The sequence below is a fragment of the Chaetodon auriga genome, chromosome 9 (assembly GCF_051107435.1).
Source record: "Chaetodon auriga isolate fChaAug3 chromosome 9, fChaAug3.hap1, whole genome shotgun sequence".
Taxonomy (NCBI): Eukaryota; Metazoa; Chordata; class Actinopteri; order Chaetodontiformes; family Chaetodontidae; genus Chaetodon; species Chaetodon auriga.
The window spans coordinates 19316787-19336820 of NC_135082.1; the positions used below are offsets into that span (position 1 = coordinate 19316787).

General features: G+C 43.8%; 1 protein-coding gene across 1 annotated transcript; it reads right to left on the reverse strand.

Annotated features, from left to right (window-relative positions):
- Nucleotides 1-2090: 2090 nt before the first annotated feature.
- Nucleotides 2091-19055, reverse strand: vimr2 (vimentin-related 2). The gene is made up of 10 exons (XM_076739591.1): nucleotides 18946-19055; nucleotides 18387-18531; nucleotides 18072-18230; nucleotides 17757-17876; nucleotides 14511-14606; nucleotides 11818-11949; nucleotides 9932-10063; nucleotides 6663-6773; nucleotides 6393-6517; nucleotides 2091-3000 (listed from the first exon to the last, which is right to left on the reverse strand). The coding sequence occupies exons 1-10, from the start codon at nucleotides 19053-19055 to the stop codon at nucleotides 2946-2948; spliced, it is 1185 nt and encodes a 394-aa protein (XP_076595706.1). The 3' UTR covers nucleotides 2091-2945.
- Between the last annotated feature and the right edge of the window lie 979 nt (nucleotides 19056-20034).

The following is a 20034-nucleotide window of genomic DNA, read 5'->3' on the forward strand; positions in this document are numbered from 1 at the left end:
CATCAAAAAAAAAAAAAAAAAAAAGAAAGGGATGAAAAGGCCAAGCCACTGGCTGACCACTGATCCATGACTCAGCTTTGAAAATCTGTGCCTTCAAATCAAATTGTCCGGCTTCAAGGAGCATAAGTGCCACAGTCCTGCCCCGGGCCACTCAATGTCACCGACCAGCTTTGAGGGGTTAACGCGCATTTTTCTCAGTTGTCAAGGACGTGTGATGAGGGCAAAGGAAAACAGAGGAGGACAGAGGTCACCACACTCACAAATATCACAAGTCTTTGAAACACTTAATTGGGTTACAAAGAAGCTGCAAGAGCTGGTATGACCAGATTTATAAAGCCAAACACGTCATTTAGCTTTTAAGTTCTTGCCTTAGTAGAAACTCATCGAGACCTCAAATACTCTTTTAACTTGGCTACATCATGATAACTTATGCTGCACACCTAATTAGCTCTGGAGGATGTTATGTTATTGGTAGGCCTAATTTTCTGCTTTTTACAGTAGTAATTTTTATATACTTCAATATCTGCATTATAAAAACCTGTTCCTTTTGACTAAAGTTGCCCACGTACACCAAATGCACCTTCAAATGGGAACGTGCACATAGTCTGATGAAAACTCGGGTTCACAAAGAAAGTTGATAACTGTTATCTCTGACTGGGGTATTTAGTTTTGTCGAGCCAGCTAATGCAAAGAAAGCTTGGTTGTGTCCAATTCGCTTTGTAGTAAACCCCCTGTAAAATATCAAGTTAGCATGCTGATGTTAGCATTTAGCACAAGAACTGTGCCGGAGAACAGCCTCACAGAGCCTTCCAGTTTTTTTGAAGTTCTTCTTGCATATTTATGCTGCTTTTCTGTAGGGTGTAAATTAACCCTTTTATGTGTACAAGATGGCTTTTGTTGATGTTTATTGTTTAGGCTGTTGACCATATTTGTTCTTGTTTGTGGTTTGTTGATTTTACCCATAATAATACACAATTCATTCATTCATTCATTCATTCATCTTCTATACCCGCGTATCCCTTTTGGGATTGCGGGGGGCTGGAGCCTATCCCAGCTAGCAATGGACGAGAGGCGGGGTACACCCTGAATCCGTCGCCAGCCGATCATAATACACAATTAATACAAAAAAATATTTTTTCTCATCCTGCACCCCTTTCCAGGTATTATTAGGTTTTTTTTCTTTTGTTTTTGATACAGGAGTTGATACTTGGACTAATCATTTATTCTCTTGACCAGCTGTCTGAACACAGCACAAATCCCCCTTCCTGCACAGGAGCACACCTACAATAACAGGATAGATGATGAATTTCCTGAAAAGTTGAAATTTTACTATTCTGGTCCAGTCTATTTCATGCATTTCCTTGATTTCCATACAGTCAGCCACCTTCCCCTAAGAGGCACAGCAGAGAAGATAAAAGTGGGAAAGCACAGCTCGAGGAGGAAGACAATTTTCTCAGACATTTTCATATTTACCACAAGGCAGAACACAGTCCCATGAGATGAGGAACATTTGGTGGCTCGTTGGTGTTTCATTTGAGAGATATGGAAGGAAAGCAACGCCTTCCAGCTCCTCTCCTCTGAGGTCTTGATTGAGCTCTGCGGTTCTGAGAAAACAGACGCAGCGGCTTCCTCCTGAGCCGGCCATGTTTCATGTCAGGACAATTAAACAAGTCACTGCGGCCACCCAGCCCCGGCCCTTTCTCCAGACACTGAACTCAATTATTACAGAGGCTAACTCCTCATCACCACAAGTGCACTGAGTGTGGCTAATCTTATCTGATCCGTTATTAGCTGCATTTTTCATCTTTATGGCAGAGCTAACAAGCCTTTGAGATCGTTAATAGCTGGGAATGTTCAAATCTCACGTTAAGCATGAAGATGAATGAAAGCAGGTTCACAGAACATAAATCACTCTGCATAGTTTTATAGCGCAGGGAAAGTCTTAAGCCCAAGGATTCACAAGCAGTTCTCATGAAACGGATTTTCACAAAAGAAATCACACAGTATGAGGTGATCTCTCAAGCAACTAGTTTTATTTAATTTAAATCTAAAGCGCATTCAGATGCTTGTGCAGAAGCGCGAACCAAAAATGATTTATCACAGACAGCTCGAAAGTCATGTAGAAAATAAGGAAAAGATTACAGAGGAATGTATTACCAAATGCTTATTTCTGAAACGACAGCAAATTGGGACATTGCTTTTCAAAGGAGAAATAATGAATCACACAGACTTCTCTTGTGGAAAGAGCCAGTTGCTCATAAGAGCTGCAGGAAACTTCATGATCCATTTGAAAAGCAAACAGTTCGCTGAGCAGTTGACTGTCAGCGTCGTACGTTAAGCCATCATGAAAGCACGACTGTAAACGCAACGTGAGGGTGAGATGCTCCCAGTTTCTGAAGGGAGAGCTGTCAATATGTTTGCCAACAGCGAAGGGGTCAAGGGTTAAGAGCTGGTAATCAGACAAAGTTTGAGTGATGGACGAGGTGCAATGACTCCACGGAGCCGCACTGTTCAGCTCGTGTGCGTCGGTATCTGTGTTTCTGTGTTTGTGTGGGGCTTGTTCAACGAAGAGGGGACAAAACATTTATGAATCATATCAGTGAGCTGCTTTGAGATAAAACCCACTTAAGGAAATATCCCTGCCAGACACTGAATGGATACACACTCCTTGCACAGCCCCCATCCTCCCACCCGTTTTAGACAGCTCCATCTTTCTTGGAGTCTCGGGGTCATCTGCCAGCGACCTGTTATCAATGGCCCGGCTTAGGCCTCCAGACGGCATTAATCTGTCATGATAAGTTTACATCTGCTTAAATTGCTGCAGTGGTACCTTAAGCTTCGTCCTAGTGCAGAACTGGGCGTGTTTTTCACGTTTCTCTTATTTCTATTTTCTAATCCATGTGCGGGGGAGCATCCAGCCACACTCCAGCCAACCAGTCTGACTCTCAGGCCTCCAGACACAGGTTGCACAGCCTCTCCTCCTCTTCCTCCACCAGACTCCTGAGGAACACAAAAAAAAAAACAAAAAAAAAAACAGTTGACCAACTGGAAGAGCTCAAAGGTAAAGCTGCTCATCAGTAATGGTTGTGGTCCAAGTTCCCTGACCCTGAAATGAGACTGTTCAGTATATGGAATTACTCATTAAATGCAGTACACCTCCAAAAAGTAAGTTCAGAGCATCATAAATGTGTTGACCATGATATATTAATTGCATGCACATTTGAACCTACAATAACTGATCTTTTTTGGCCACTTGGGAGCAGCAGACACAAGCTGTAAACACAATATTGACATATCACCTTATAAATGAAGTCACCTTTGTGTCCACCTGGTAACTCTGTTTTTGGTTTCTACCAACTCCAGAGGCAAATATTTGTATTTTTCAGCTTGTCGCTAACGGTATCTGTCTGTTGTTTGGTGCTCAGCAGGTAGCGGGCTGTGGGTTTTTATAGCTATTGACTGAAAACAGCTGCTTGCTGCATCTGGAAATGCTCCTGGTGACAGTGGTAAGAATTAACTCAAACTAAACTACAAAGCTGTGGCTGGAAAACCAAAACAATGAGCTGAAGGATCCTGTAAAGCTCAGTAGATTTGTGGGGAGTCATTTGATTCATATAAAAGCATTGATTATAGCAGCTTTAAGATCATCCGCTACAAAATGCGCACTGAACTAAAAAGGATCATGTCCTTCGTTGAGCTACTTGTTGCTGTGTCGTGCAGCAGTGTGAGCACACCGCAATGAACAGCAGAATGAATTACAGTGTAATATGGTTCACATTAGCAGTGAGCAAAAGCAGTGAGCATCTGCCTAAACTGCTCTGAGATGCTTTCACAGGCGATAAGCCACCCGGTAATGGCAGCCTGGGGTCATTAGGGTCTGTTGTGCAGACAGTTTGCCACGGCACGGAGAGAATAAACAACCACCATTTTCATTTCTTATTCATGGTTTTAATCACGCATGACAAAACATCCAGTAAATAAAAAAGGGGGGGGGGGGGGAGTTGGCATCGACTGTGTGCCTTCCCTGTGCCTTAAATGTCTTTGGGACAGTCTGTTGGGGAAGGAGAGGGAATTAAAACTGTGGCGAATTTTGGAAATGTGTGTAAGGGGAGGGCTGACATTAACAGGCTGGCTTGGAGAAGAGCTGGCAGCGGACCAGTACACAGTGCTGACAGTGTGAGGTCCTCTTTGCCCATTCTAATGAGGCATTGTGAGGGTCTGGGCTCAGGTCCGCAGCAGGGCCCCCTGGGGGTCAAATGCAGTCGGATCGGCGATGGACAGACCAAGAGGAAGTCCGTGGCAGCAGGATGAGATTGGCTGAAGTGCGTCACTCCACATACCAGGATGGCAGATGGTTAAACAACCTCAGTGGAAGGAGGGTATGACATGAAACATCTTCAAGGTCACATACAGGAAGTTGTAGCATATTCAGGAGCTGTTTCCTGTGAACCCGGTGATGTCAGCTCTTTGTTCGCAGGAATATCTTAATATGGACGATGCGGATGCCCAGGCGACATTGTTTGAGATGCTGGAGAGTATCTGACTTCACATGATCTTGCGGAAATGCTCCTTATATTATTCATGGTGACGCTCACGTAGAAACTTATTGTCCGTGTTGAGGCAGAAATGGTGACAATGGACACGTCATTTGCACATTTCCACGTGTGTTCTTGTGTGCTTTGATACACACACTCTGAGAGGATGTAAAGAATGTCAAAAGTAAACAGAGCGCTGAGTTCATTTAAAATCTAATGAAATCATCCCTGGATCGTTACGTGCTTTGCCCCGAACGCTTCATTCTCCTCGACAGGTTTAAATAATGTGTGGCGCTTTATTGAGCACCACGGGGGACGTCTGTTTTCATTTGACCCCCCGCCGCAGAGATGGGAATCTACAAGACATGTCGGGGAAGGCTGTGGATTTTAATTGCAATCAGAAAAAAACAGCAGCTGACTTTATGACTTGAACACCTTTAACAGGAGAAGACAAACTAATCAGTGAAGCGGCCCGGTGCAGTGTTTTTGTTGGAGTGGAAAGCTCCAGCAGACACAGCCGTCCATCTCTGCCCCAGAGTGCTGTCACACCACTGACTGACAGTCTCGCTAACAGTTGGACCGCTCTGTCCCAAAGTCTCCTGATCCTCTCTGGTATAATTGCACCGTGCTGCACATGACATAAAGTGTGCATTAAAAATTTAGGGGTCTCATTTAAGAATAACAACCTGCAGGTACGAATGACCACTATGAGTGCTGTTTTTATGGCAGCTCGTCAGTGCAATACGGGTCAGCACTAGTACATTATGATCTGTTATAGCATATTAGGCCTTTAAGTTAAACTGTAAGTATTGCTATAAAGTCAGTCCCAGGTGGAAATATCAATTATATCTACAAACCATTAAAACACATTATCTGAAAGACACTGTTGTATACAGAGCTTCTTCAGATTGTAACCTGCAACCAACTCACATCAAATAGATTACTGATAGGCAGAGGATCAAATTGCAAGTGCAAGATATTCTAGGTAATATGCTCTAATGTAGTAATCTAATTTTGTAATGGTTTGGCCCTGAGCTGTATCTATATACAGTATAAATAGTGGATGGAGCTTCCAGATCTGAAATGGGAAGCCAATGCAGAAGTGCCTTCAAGCTGCATTCTCTCTCATGGCCCACAGGGGGCGACTGCACTGGCTGCAAGAAGAGGTCAGATTGTTTGTGAGATTATGAGAACATTACCCTTCTTCTCACTTGGCCTCTTACTTCCATAAACACTTTTCCAGTTTATGGTCTCAGTCACTACTCTCAATTCTTTTTCAGTGCAGCATGATGTTTATTTAAATTATTGTCCTGTTTAGAGTAAAATGGACGATAAAGCAGGGTATGTGTCAGGGCGTGGCTACCTATCCAATCAGGTCCAATCAGGATGAAGGTGACTGTGTATCCTCCCAGCTACACCCTCTCATCCAAGAAAAACAAAGATGGTATTTGGCCATAATGCCAAACTCGAGGCTTTAAAACGGCAGTCCACAAGCCAGTGGGTGAAGTTACGGTGGGTTTACACTTGGTTTTATCTCTTGGTTAATCAGAATCAGTTACAAGCCAAGTATGTTTATACATACAAGGACTCTAGACACAATAGGTGCATGTATATCTACAGCCTGCTTAGATTTATATTTGGCAGTGATTTCTGGGTTATGTATCAATTCAGTCTATTTTTTAAGTACATTTGATCATTTTTTGTCATCCCTGAAAGATTTGTAAGGCAGCTTCTTGTTAACCTGACTATCAGTTCTGTCTTGAATTGTGAAGACCAGAACATTTATTTCTCAGAGCAGTTTTACTCAGACAGAAAAGACACCATCTGATCAGATTTGTTGCACCAGGCCGCGCTGACCTGTAGGCAGTGATTTCCATGTCTCTGGCCATCTTCTCACTCAGCAGCTCCTTGTAGTCTTCACACTGCTCCTTCATCTGCGTTTGGAAGTCGGCCTCCTGGTGCCGCATTTCGTCTATAGTGCACTGAAGAACACACACACACACATGCACACGCACACGCATGCACATACACACACGGGTGGTGGGATTAGAGAGTGAGATTAAATGACAGAATTGGTCCAAACCACTGGTCCTTCACAGCCTATGATTAATCAGTCCACTCTCAGACCTCCAGCTCGGCAATCTCGTCAATGTATGCAGCCTTCTTCATCTCGACCTCGTCCTCCAGCTCCTCGTTACACTTCTCGAGCTCAGCAAGCTCCTTCTGCAGCTCTGAAATCTACAGAAATACAGACAACATACAGCAATGGCTATTCATTCAAAGTACACTCTTAGAAAAATAATGATGGCAGACTGTATGCTGATGCTCCCTTCATGGTCATTTTCTGCTTAAGAGCAGCAGCCCTGGAGCTGGCAGGCATTCAGGGTCTTGCTTAAGAGCACATCAGCGCTGTAGATGATTGTCAACAAAGGACTTTAACCCAGCTGCTCTGGTTTAGCTGATTATACGCAGCTTTAACTGTCAACTGAAAACCCAACATCTGAAAAACATTGTCAGCGATCTGTTTGAATTCTTCACCAGCTAGCTGTTAACTCTCTCTGCTGTTTGATGCTGGACAGCAGCGTGGCAACGTCAGTCAGTCCACCAGCTTGATCCACACTGAAAAATCTTAACAACTACTGGATGCATTGGCATGAAATTTCGTTCAGACATTCATGTCACCCTCGGGACGAACTTTAATAACTTTGGTAAATCTTAATTTGTCTGAAACTTTGGTTTATGACCAAATACCTGCTAAACTAATGATTTTCACATTAGCTTTAGCTGTGTTTTGTGCTAATTGGTAAATGTTGGCATGCTAACCAAGATAGTGAACATACTAAACATGATACATCAAACATCAGCATGGTTGTCATTATGAGAATGTTAGCATACAGTCGTTTGTATTTAGCTCAAAGCTCGACTAAGCCTGACTACAGGCACACAGAGACACTAGCTGCAGACTCTTGTTTGCTAACAACTCTTTCAACCGTTGCTGAAAACAGGGATGATAAGGGCAGAATTTGTGAGCCGTAAAACCAAAACAACAAGATAAAAGTCAGAGGGGAAAATTCTCTGTGGGCTGGTCACCTCAAGCATCCCCTTTTATACACTACACATAGTCTTTGATCCATTTTTGATATAAAATATAGAAACTGAGCTCAAACAGCCTGAAACTCTAATGCAAAAAAATAGCTGGAACTCTGTGTAAAACATAACTTTTTTTAGGATCGAGGCTGTATATCAGTCAGCCAATCAAACCGACCTCCACAGATAAAACAGGTTACTTTACTTCTGCGACAGACTCATGCAGGAGCGTCCCTCCCCACCCCGTGTCTGAGGCTGTGGTGTCTTGCCGTGAGTAATTACAGCAATCACAGAAGTTCAACAATTAGCTGTCACAGCCAGATGGGGATCCAGGCGCCCGTGCTCGTCTTTCAGCGAGATCATGTGAGCAGAGGAAGACCCTGGTTACAACTCAGAGGCTGATGATGAGTCCGCAGCCTGGTCGACTCGCTTACTCACACACTCCTCCGTTCTCCCTGGCATGATAAGTAAAGCCTGGCAGCCTGTGTATACGAGTAGTGGCGTACAACCCCATCAGCGCCTGCTCTATAATATACATTTCTGCGTCAGGGCTGATTTCACTGCAATCTGTTTGTTTGGCCACGTTGTGTCTCAGTGAGAAACCAGACCCGAGGCATCCATCACGGGCGAGAGAGGAAACAGAGCAGATCCGGCCGTGCTGTCCATCCGTCAGGCTGGACTGGGCAGACCTGGGGACTGTGTGCTGCATATTAGAGAAAAGTAGATGATGTTGGGAGACTTCTGCTGTGTGGTTACAGAGGCTCTGTGTTTATTTAAAGAGCTGGAGGTAGAGCTGCAGCCACAGTAATGAGAAGCAAACCACCGTGTTTGTTGCAGATGTGGTTAGGTGTCAGCTGTGGTCTGACCGCTGATGGATGTGAAAGAGACCGAACTAAGAGGAGGTAGTTTCTGTTTCCTGCAGTCACCTGGTGATTTCACCTGAGTCATAACTTCCTGCTTTGCTGTCTACTCCATTCAAAACTCCCTTTGCTTTCCTGGCATTTTTCTGCAGGCTGAGACGAGAAACATCCGATGAAGGTTTATTTCCTCTCTTCCATCTACAGAGGAAGACTCTGGGCAGTGTGTGTGTGAAGTTTTAAGACGTTTATGACACTGCAGCCGCTCTGAAAGACTGTTCTTAATAACTGAGGACACGGAGGGCAATAAATCCTGTCTGAGCTGAAGCCGAGCCCTTCACATCTCCTGCTGAAAGTGTCCGCAGAGTAAACACTCTGGTCAGCAGGATCTCCCACACTGTTGCTCTGCTGTCACTCAGCTGCTCTCCACTCCCTTCGCCTGCTGTGGGAAACCATTCATTTTCACCATTATGTCTGATTTAGGAGCTGATGGCTAACGCAGAGCCAGTTGTGGGTTGTGAGACTCCTCTTTTCTTTGTCATTAAAGAGGTGGGAAATGTATTATGGGAAGATCTGAATCAGTAGGTAGTAACTGAAGCCTTTAAATGGTGTGTAACTGTGAGACTTAAAGGGTTCATGACCAAAAGAATATTTCTTGGGAATCAGCCACGTTGACAGTTTTGGTTTAATTTGCAGAAGTTATGGATTTCAGTTTCTGAGATTTATACTTCCAGCAAACGTGGAGGCAGATCGGTGCTCACAGCATCGATAAATTCCATTGAAATAATTCAACCTTTATTTCATTACTGTGGCTCAGCTTCAGAACACAGTGAACCATTTTCATAGGGACTATTTCTTAAAGCAATAGTTCCACATTTGGGGAAGCGCACTTATTTGCCTTCTTCCTGTGAGCTAGAGGAGAACATCAGTGCCACTGGCAAGTCTGTACAGTAACCTGCAGACGGCTAATTTAGCTTAGCATAAAGACTGCAAGCCTGGCAGCCTCATGGTGACGACTAAACACCAGAAAGTGGCTGCACCCATATAAGCAACATAACCCCAAATAAAACCACGATGTGCAGATTAAACAAACAACATACAGTGCTGTAGAGGTGCTGGCAGGCTGATTTGGTACCACTGAACAGAGCAAGGCTAGCTGTTCGTTGTGCTAAGCTACAGGCTGCTGGCTGTAGCTTCATATTTAGGGTGTAGATTTGACAGTGATATCAATCCTCTCTTCTAACTCTCAGCAGGGAAGCTGATAAGAATATTCTACAAATATCCCACTATCCCTTTAAGGCTGAAACAAGCTCCTGCAGTCTGCACTTACATGCACAGGGATCATTTGAAGACGTCTGCATGACAGTTTCTATTGTACTTCTTTCTTCTGATTTTTTTGGTGCAATTTGTGTGAACTGACCCTTGAAAAACTGAAAAAGAGAGTCCACTCACCAGCATCTTCATCTCACTGACGTCCTTCATCTCTGACAAGTCTTTGACTGTTGACCCTGCAGCTCCTCCCACTTCCAGTTGTTTTCCATCAGCACTGTGAACCACAGCAGAAGAGGCTGCACCGCGCTCGTACTGCAAAGACAGAAGATGAGGAATAAGTGCAGTTGCGAAAGTCTGTAGGTAGATAAAAAAAAATACTGTCTGACCTTTAAGTTTGAGTCTGCAAATGCAAAGACGACAGATGATAGTGCTTTTTTTTTTTGGCAGTTAAGAGCACTTTGACGGGGGAGCAAAGAGCAATCAGAGCCTCTCATACCGGCTGATGGTTAAACCTCTCCTTGTGTACACCACATTCCTGATTAGATGGAACAAATGCAGCCGAAACGAGCAACACAAGGGTGCACAGGTGTGTGAGAGTCAGCCAGCAATCACCATTACTGTTCAAACCCAATAGCAATCATTTCAGCATCGAGACAATTGCGTCTCGTAATCGAGGCCAGGCACAGACAGGACGGTGTCCAGCTGGCAGGAGAAGAGACGGAATGGGAGGGAGAGAGAGTGAATAGATGGGATTTGGGGGGACAAGAAACACACCTACGCATGTAGACGGACACACAAATACATAAATAGGCCAGGTACTCTTCAGCCGTGCCTCCGAATGAAGGACACACACACACACACACACCAGCATTCACTCCAGTGCTGCTGAGGAGCCTGGGAAGGCGGCCAGCAGTCTGATTACAGCGCTGACCTCTGAACTGGGCAGACATCCTCGGCCCAGAGGAGGTCAGCCCCACCGGAGCTATAATCTGACCCCATTGCAGCACCTCGTCACTTGGATGACAAACACACACACAGGCGTGCGCGCACACACACACACACACACACACACACACACACACACACACACACACACAGGTAGACAAAGGCATTCTGTTCAGGTCCAGAACTGCACCTCTGATTCTCAAGTTCTTCCCTGATGTTGTGTTAAGAGGCAAAGAAAACAAGTGGGACTATCGTTGTGTGATTCGTGAAAGCTGAGATTTACATCTGGACCTGACCGTTTCAGAGGGAGAGAAGGTGACATGGAGAAAAAAGGAGGGGTCAAGTGGTCAGTCGGAGGATGGGGATGGCAGCTGGTTTCTGGAAAGTGCGTATTAGTGGTGGAGGAAGCGCTCAGATCCTTTTACTTAAACTAAAAACTCCTACTTAAGTCAAATTCTAGAATTATTAGGAACAAAATGCACAAATGGTCCCTGTGACTGAAATACATGATGTACGACATTATTACATTCTTAATACTGATGCATCAGTGTGTAAGTGGGGTTTTACTGTTGGAGCTGCTCGCGGTGGTACTTGTGTTCCTTCTTATAGAGTTAAGCAGTTTAGTCCAGAGGTTGCCAAACTTGGAGTCAGGTCCCTCCAAAGGATCACAAGATAAATCTGAGAGGTTGTAGGATGATTAATGGGGGAGGAAAAAATATGAGCTTTTCTCTATCTTTGTGTTTTTGTGTAATGTTTGGATAATTATAACAGTCATGCAACAATGTGGAGAGTTAAGAGGGTTTTCTGGCTTTGGTGCAACTGACAACTCATAAAGTCCATTTTCATCCAGCTGTTTTTCTGCACATTTTCAAACACTGCTTTAACCTTTTACAGTGGATTTTATTAGCTTATCATGCTTATCAAGTGCATGACTTGAGTAAGTGCACTTAGATACTTCCCCCTGCTGTGTATGAGGTCTGTCCATTCATGTGCGTGTAAGTGTAGCTCAGTGAGACTGTGAATCTGAAGATGTACGCAGACATGCTACTGTAAAGCATTTGGCACAGGAAGGCTTCCGCTTCATGACTTGGTTACGTGTTTTATGGCACACTGTGTTGTACCTGGAGGCTCTCAGCCAGCTGGCAGTAGTATTCCTTTACATCCAAGACTGGAGTGATGTCAGGGATGCCAAATCTAATCGCTGCCACCCCTCCGTAAGTCCCTTCAGCCGGTTCCAGCAGACCCTCCATCGCCTGCTCATACAATCAGCACACACAAACACACAGTGAAGCATATTCAGACCCTTTACTCAGAGGTGAACTGTAACTAAATACATTTATTCAAGTACTGGACTGTACAAATTTGAGGTACTTGCACTTTAGCTGAGTATTTCCAATTTCTGCTACTTAAGGAAATACTGACTTCTCATTGGACTGTGTATTTGACAGCTACAGTTACTTCAGTTCAGATTTTACATGCAAAACATGTGGCTTCTTGGTAAAATTTGATGCCTATGATTGATCAAACTACAAAACACTACTGAACAAAGTTAAAATGAGTGCCACCTCAGCCAGCTACAACATTAAAATGCTGCTTGTAACTAATCAGTGATACATCATAATTTCACACAGAAAGGAGCCATTACTCATCATGAGTTCTTTTACTTCTGATACTTTAAGTACATGTTGTGTTAATTTTGAATAATATATTTTTACAGTGTGGTATTGGTACTTTTACTTAAATAAACCATCTGAATATGTTGCTACAAAATGTACTTAAAGTGTCTGAAAGTTATGCAGACAAATGGCCCCTGTGGCTGTTACACTATTATATTTTGTATTATATGTATCTATTTAACACACCGCTGAGTAGTTTAATCTATTACAATGCATCATAGTTTATTAGCTCCTGTGTTTTTTTAAGTAAAATCTTAATTTGTAATGTAACTAAAGCTGTCAAATATTTTCCTCTGAATTGTAGTAAAGTGGCATGAAACGAAATGCTCACATACAAGTAAAATATGATGCCTTATTATTGATCATGTACTAACATACCGTACTTGAGTTAAGGTACACCTCTGCAGACACATACAAAACATTTTCATGCATTCACATTCAACATGTATGTCCTCAGCTTCCAATATGTCGCCCCTTTGGTAAAAAACCGCACATCCATTACAGAGAAAATGAACTGTTACAGAGCCGCAGTGGCAGCTGAACATTTTTCTCCTGTTCCCTCCACCTAAATAACGACATGGCTGCCGATTTGTCAGGGGAATATGGGGTATCTGGAAGTGCTGATAATGACAACAGTTAATGAAACAAAGGGAACTTCTGTTTTCATTTGGTATTCAGCCGCATTTCCCGGACTCTGAGTTATCGACCGTGTCCCAGAGGGAGTGTGTTAAACGCTGGGCAGCCCGGCTTTGCAGAGAAAAACACAGTGTGATGGAGTTGGTCCTGCTTCAGCTGCCTCTCTCTCTGCCTACAGTCTCTAGATCTGATACTGGGGCGCGTCTGTCATCTCCTGGCGAGGTGAAGAATATTGTAGAAGGTGGAGAGAGCTGGGTGTGTGTGTATGTGTGTGTGGCTGCGACATATGCAATGATGTGCATTGGAAACCTATTTTAAAGCAATAGTTTGGCATTTTGGGAAATTATTATTATTCATTATTTAGTTTCTTTTGGAGATTTACGTAAGAAAACTGACATTAATCTCATATCTGTTCATTAAATATGAAGGTGTTCAGACGGGATATGAAGGCACTTTTCACCTCATGTCATTCGCATAAATCTGACCGCTGAACCTTTTATTTATTTGGCCCAAACAGCCAATGTATCGACCTCACAGACATAGGCTGTAAGCTAGCTAGCAACAGTAGACAGACGTCTGTGTATTTGTGTAAAGTTTATCCTCTGACTTATCTCACTAAAAACTCATTTTTTGCGTTTGCATTTATGACTCAGATTCATCACAATTTTTTTGGTCAAGTTGAAAAATTTAGCTTCTTCACGTCAGCTTGATTAGCTGATCTGCATTTGTATGGATTTGTGCCATGTCTAAAATTTGCCTCGCCCTTAACAGAGAAACAGGGAGCCTGGCTCTGTCCAGAGGTAACACCTATCAGTGCCCCTAAAGCTCCCTGTTAAACATGTCATATCTCAGTTGTTCAATCCAAACAAAGTGTAAAAATGACAAATTGTGGTTTTATGTTGGGTTACTTGCCGGACTGTTTCTTGGCCTGGAGCAGTGACTTCCTGGAGTTGGCAAAGAAACAGTCACACACATAACCAATTTGGTTAAACAAATGAGTCATAAATTATTTCCTAAAATCTGAAGGTGCTAGTTGGCAGACAGAAGCCAGGATAGCTGTTTGTAGCCTTTGTGCTAAGCTAAGCTAGCCAGTAGCTGGATGTAGCATCATATAGACGGAAGAGCGGTGTTGATCTTCTCATCTAACTCCTCAGTAACAAAAAAAAAAATCAAATGTTGGACTGTTCCTTTAAGAGACCGGAATAAAGACTCAAATGAGCACAAAAAATGAAAAGGGCCAAATATTGATGAGTTGCAGAATTCACTAGATTACATATTTCGTGTTTTAATCCTCTCCCCATATGCTTCTGTTGACAGGGCTGTTCTTGGCTCATCAGCAAGGTGACTGGGGTCATCACAGCTGTGTTTGTCACCACGGGTCTGGGCATTTCTCCAACACTCCCGTCTGACCTAAGTGCTACATTTTGAGTCATTTTCGTGGCAATAAACTCTTCCTGTTTCATCGCACTGCAGCTATATATCCTCTCTCCCCCGCCCCTCACCGTCTTGTGCTGGGCCTCCATGTTGGCCAGCTGCTCCTCATAGATAGCCACTTGCTCCCTCAACGCCAAACACCCCGCTGTCACAGCGTCCACTTCCTGCACAGAAAATCAAGTCAACAAGAGAACAAGGCTGAAAGTAAAAGAGGTTCACTTTAATTTCTGGAGGTGTCGGAGAGGAAGACTGCAGACTGCGAGCTAAATCACACCACAGGTCGAAGAAAAGTAGAGAAAGTGTTCCCTCTGTTTCCACCCTGAACAACCATTTTAAGAACCATCAGCACCGGCACATCCACCTGTTTCACTGAACAGCAAGTAGACGCCGCAATGCAGAGGAAGGGGGAGGAGGAGGAGGAGGAGGAGGAAGATCAGAAGGAGCCTAACTAGACACAAAAGCCCTGTCCACCAATCCATTCGCCAGCAGGGGTTCTCAGCTCATCTACTCTTTTAAAAGAACCAGATTAATTGGCGTTGGATGCAATTACCGCGGGTGCCGGCATTTACATTTGGACACATGCAGAGAGGGTTTGGTGGTGAAGTTGTGGAGGCTCGCTGGGAGGGTGGCAGGGTCCTTGATGGACAGCAGTGAGTCTGGTCCTGCTGCTGCAGCTGCTGCTTGTGTTCAGACACCAGCCAGCAGCGGAAACTTGTTGTAAATCACATTCTGTACAACTTTAAGGCATTACGAATTGACTTTTGGGCCATGTAGGGGCAGCAGGACAAGCCGTAGACAACAACAAATTAGCACCCTAGAGTTAATCTGGCGAACGCGTTGGAACAGTTGCCTATTTTTAGCATGCAGGAGAGCAACATTAGCATTAATGTGGAGTTGTGTTTCTGCCCACATGACTAATGTCAGCCCAATATTCACTCTTCTTTTAGCTCTGTTTTGGTTTTGAGGGATGTTTCTGGTTCTTTTAGCTGCTAATGCTTCACTTTGTTCACCAGCGAGTTGCTAGCTGTGTCTGTGTTATTTGTGCTGGGCAGGTACTGTGCAGTGGGGCTGACGCAAAAATACAAGAAAAAAAAAAACATCTTTAGGTATTATTTATGAAGAATCTAACAGTCAAAATAGAGCTGTTTGGGGACTGTTTGGTCATGTTTTGATCAGATTTAATTGACAGCTGTGAAACATCCCTTTTTCATGTTTTCATCAGATTCTGATTCAAATGTTGCTAAGTCCCGATTGGTTCTTAGAAGCACATGACATCACCTTTTTCTAACGAAAATTGTGTGTTTGTGTTGGACATCATCGCTCACAGTAATGACCTGATTGATAACTGAAGTTTTCGGAGGCCTTTAACTTTCCTCAGCATTTGAAAAAGCAGTGTTTTTACTATTTCCACTCTAATGAGGACCCTGTAAGGTCAAAACCAGCAGGCGCTTTAACTAATATGGCTGACCGAATAAAGATTTTTTAGGGAACTTCTCTCTTTGTTTTGTCAAAGAAAATCTGAGGGACATTTTCTTTTCTGCACCTATTATTTTCATCTTCAAGAGCACGTTAATGCTCCTTGCACTTACCACACATGAAACAGCCTGAGCACTTGCCCTCCTCATTCATCCACTTCCTTGCATTTGTATTTTAATCTTGTTAATCTCATTTCACTTGTGCTACTGTGTTTTACTGTAGCCAAGTAGGTCTGGTGATGCAAGACATTAGTGAAACAAAAAAAGTCCCCTGTGAAAATAACTGAGACAATGAGGAGGAGAAACTTGTGGGCCCGGAAAATGGAGCAGAATTGGCAGGAGAGAAGCAACACAATAGCCAGTAGTATGCTTTAAAACAAACCGCACATGTCTTGTTTCATCACTGTCAGTCTACCATTATGTTGAGAGAACTGCAGCTAGTTGTGGGTTGAGCTGTGTAGTATTCGCTCCTCTCCTCCGCATCTCTGCTCTTCTTCTACCTCCCTGCCGATTTCCCACCAAGTCTTGTCGCCCTGCAGCTGCTTCCAATTCAGAACGAGAGTAGAGAGCCAGCAGGAACGTTACAGCACGGTATTAAAGCCTGAATTACATCTGTAAGGGAGAAATTAAAGCCTCCCTCGCATCTGGCAGGGCTGGGAGGAGATAGGGCTCTGGCATGTGTGAGGGAGGTGGGAGGTGGGGGGGTGTATAGCAAAAGTTGGTGGCTCAGGTTGCAGTGGGCCACCAGCCCAGACTGTGTGACTGCTGGTGATCAACACCCACTGGGCTGGGCTACAGAGCTGCAGCTGTGGGGAGTTTCAGCTGATTCACCAGGAGGCCGAGGGGAGAAGGAGCAGGGAGACGCTTGACAACACTGCCATCTAGTGCTAATGGTACGTTATCACAACAAACATCTGACGCTGTTCAGTGCAGCGCAAGGATACTAAAATGTTTTACAAGTTACCAGAATGGATGGAGGGTCTACCGAAAGGAGCTCCTGGTTGCATTATGGGAAATGTAGGACCAAGTGTGTGTGGAGCTAAAAATCAGGCTCTCTCACCATCTGCTGCTTCAATTCTGGGCCTTGTTTCCCTGCCAGCTTCGTGGAAGTGTGATTCTAACTTCCTAGAGTACTTCTTTAATCTAAATATAACTATTCTAAACTTGAGCTTGTAAAGGGTTAAACATAACTATTTCTATTCTTATGACTAAACCGGCGCTCTGGTTTGGAGACAGCACTTCTGCTATAGCACTGGTGGGATCTATTAGTCAAAGTCAAACAGTTCATAAGACATTTGATGGACAACTTAGGGACAGGAAAGAGTATCCAGGCCAGAAAAATGCCAACTGTGATTTACAGCCACGGGGTTAAAGTTTATTGTGTAGGGAAAATCCCATGAGCCTTTGCTGTTCACTTCACAGTAAGCAACTCTGCAGTTTGGATCTGTGGAGCTTATTGAATTTATTGAGCTTATTTCTTTAAAATAAATATAAACACAAGCTAAGTTAGTCTGAGGACGCGCTCCAACTTAAAGGATCCTTTTACTGTTTTACCTGCTATCTGTGCAGAGGTAGCATCATCTGTCAAACATTCAGAAAGCCTTGACGGATATCACTTTAGTGTAAGAGGTAACAGTAAAGCTGGCAACTAAAACCATGTGTAACCTTCAATTACTTAAGTGCATCTGACTCAATTATGTTGCAGAATCAAGCTGTAGGATGTAAATTTAAAAAAACTTTTAAGGGGAACTCAGAGTTGTGACCTCAGTGTTTCTAAATTTTGGCTCTCATCCTGGTTTCCACTAGCTTGTCAGTTGCTATTGTATTTACAACGATTACCTCTGCAACATCTTGTCGCTCCTGCTGGAGGAGGATCCTCTGCTGTGCAGCCTTCTCACATTCTTCCATCAGACGGCCGAGCTCCCTCTGCAGGCCCTCGGTGTCACGCAGGATCTCATCCTGCAGGGAGACGCAGTGAGGACAGTGATGGATCGTGACAAGGTTAGAGATCAGGCCCGCCTCTCACGGTACAAACCGAGGTAAAATTGATGGGATGTGATGAGAAGTGCAATGTCTATGAGAAAACCCAATTTAGGAATGTCACACACGGAGAGAAGCATGCAGCAGACACACCCATCTGCAGCAGCACCCTACCCTCTCCCTGCGCAGTCTGTCCACCACTGCATCCAGACTGTAGTCAGGCTCAGCCACCGTGGAGGTGATGCTGAAGGGTGCCTGTCGACCACTCAGCTCATCCTTTATTTCAGCAATCTGACACTCAAGAGACTCATTCTCCTCCTCAAAACAATGGGCCTAAAGGGCACAGAGAGGGATAACATATGGATGAAACAGGTATGAACTGAAAGTATATATAGACTCAATGCTTCATTTACCAAGAACAAAGGCATGACACAGCAGAGGGAGAAGCGCTGATGTGTCATTGGGAGCAGTGGAAGTGTTTGTCCTCACCAGTTCAATAAGCCTGACCAGGCGGTCATTGAGGGCAGCGATGATGGCGCGGTCCTGGACAAACCGGTTAAGACCCTCCTTGTTGAGCGCCTTGGCAGCTTCAAAGTCTAAGTTGTCACACTCACACTCATCAGCGGCTGCACCTCTGAGAGGACACAAAGCAGCTGAGACTGAGCTCTGAAGGATCCAACGGGAGAGGTAATTTAAACTGCCTTCAGGGAATTTCATGACTTTCACCAAGTCTTCATACAGTAATACTATCATTTGCCATATTTAGAGAAAAGAAACACATAACAGTTTGACTCCAGTTGCTTCAGTGCATTTAGCTCTGCCCGTCACGGTAAATGAACATAGTCGACCATGATGTCATATTTTCCATGAGCACAAAAGGCGTTTGGCATCACTACTCAGGAAAAAAACAAGTGAAACAACACCCAGATTCGTCATCTTAGCCCCCAGACATTTCCCTCTGGTTAAAAACATATTAAAGGTGACTTATTTTTAAGTGGAACACCCGAGTCTGTCATTAACATCTTAAAACCCAGAGACCCACACTGACCTGACGGAGGCCCGGTACTGCCCTGCACACTGCATGCTCAACCCTCCATTTCGACTCCAGCCATCATCCTCAAACAGCTTGCGGTAAGAAGACACTCGGAGCACGGCCATGGCTTCGGATGGGTTCAGAGTGGACGACGAAACAACGGGCAAATGGCGGCAGCAGGTCCAAGGTGGGGTTTTATATTCACAGCGAAGGAGAATGTAGCGCTGAGGTGAAGGATCTCTCGCCGGCCACGAAGCAGACTAAGTATAACATGAACATCAGCCAGCGATGATTTCACATGGACCTGAGGAGTAAGCCCAAAACCTGGAGTGCACTTGTTTTTCTTGTTCTTTATCCAAATAAGCAGCTGTCAACAATGGGCAACGAAACCGCTTTTTACACAGTTTATTTCTGTTAAATAAATTAAAAGCACCAAAAATCTGCAAAGATGAAAACAGGTGCGAGTGTTTCCTTTAAACGTACCTTAAGTTTATGAACAGATTGTGAAAAAAAAAAACAAAACAAAAAAAACCCAGAAGACAAAAAGCAAAATACAAATACATCAGTTGATACACTGGCAGGAGACAACACCTAAAATCAGAGGTTATTGATTATATTGATTTTGCCGTTGATGTGATGGTGGTAGTATTTCTACAGACAAAGTAAATAAATAAATGACTATTATAAAATGGCTCTCCCAAATATTTTATTCGGACCATTCCTTCAAGCCCAGGCCGCCTGTTGGCAAAGCCTGGCTCGATTAAGACCAACAGAAGAATCTAGTGTATTGATGGCAATAAGGCAGAAGAAACTACATGAGGAGCAGCTTCAGCCCGACAGGCACTTCTTTCAGTGCCATGATTGTCAGTGTTGTCACATTACATCGAGTGCTCACATTGTCTCCAAACATCGAATTTCTAAAACTTCAGGAATCACTACATTACTGGAGATACTGAGCACGGGAAATTAAAGTCATAAATGTGAGTATTTTTGTCCACTGGGAAAGTTAATGCTGACATCTCTTGGGTAAATCTGTTAAAGATGAAACACTGACTATACACAGCATAGAAGTTCCTTATTTCAACAACCATAACATGTTATGCA

Bases quoted from the DNA above. Each gene is read 5' to 3' on its own strand.
- vimr2 (XM_076739591.1), bottom strand. From the start codon at position 19,055: ATGGCCGTGCTCCGAGTGTCTTCTTACCGCAAGCTGTTTGAGGATGAT. The intron at 17,877-18,071 runs GTAGGGTGCTGC...GTCTCCCTGCAG, and splicing joins ACAGACTGCGCAGGGAGAGG to GATGAGATCCTGCGTGACAC. The intron at 10,064-11,817 runs GTACAACACAGT...CTGTCTTTGCAG, and splicing joins AGCTGGCTGAGAGCCTCCAG to TACGAGCGCGGTGCAGCCTC.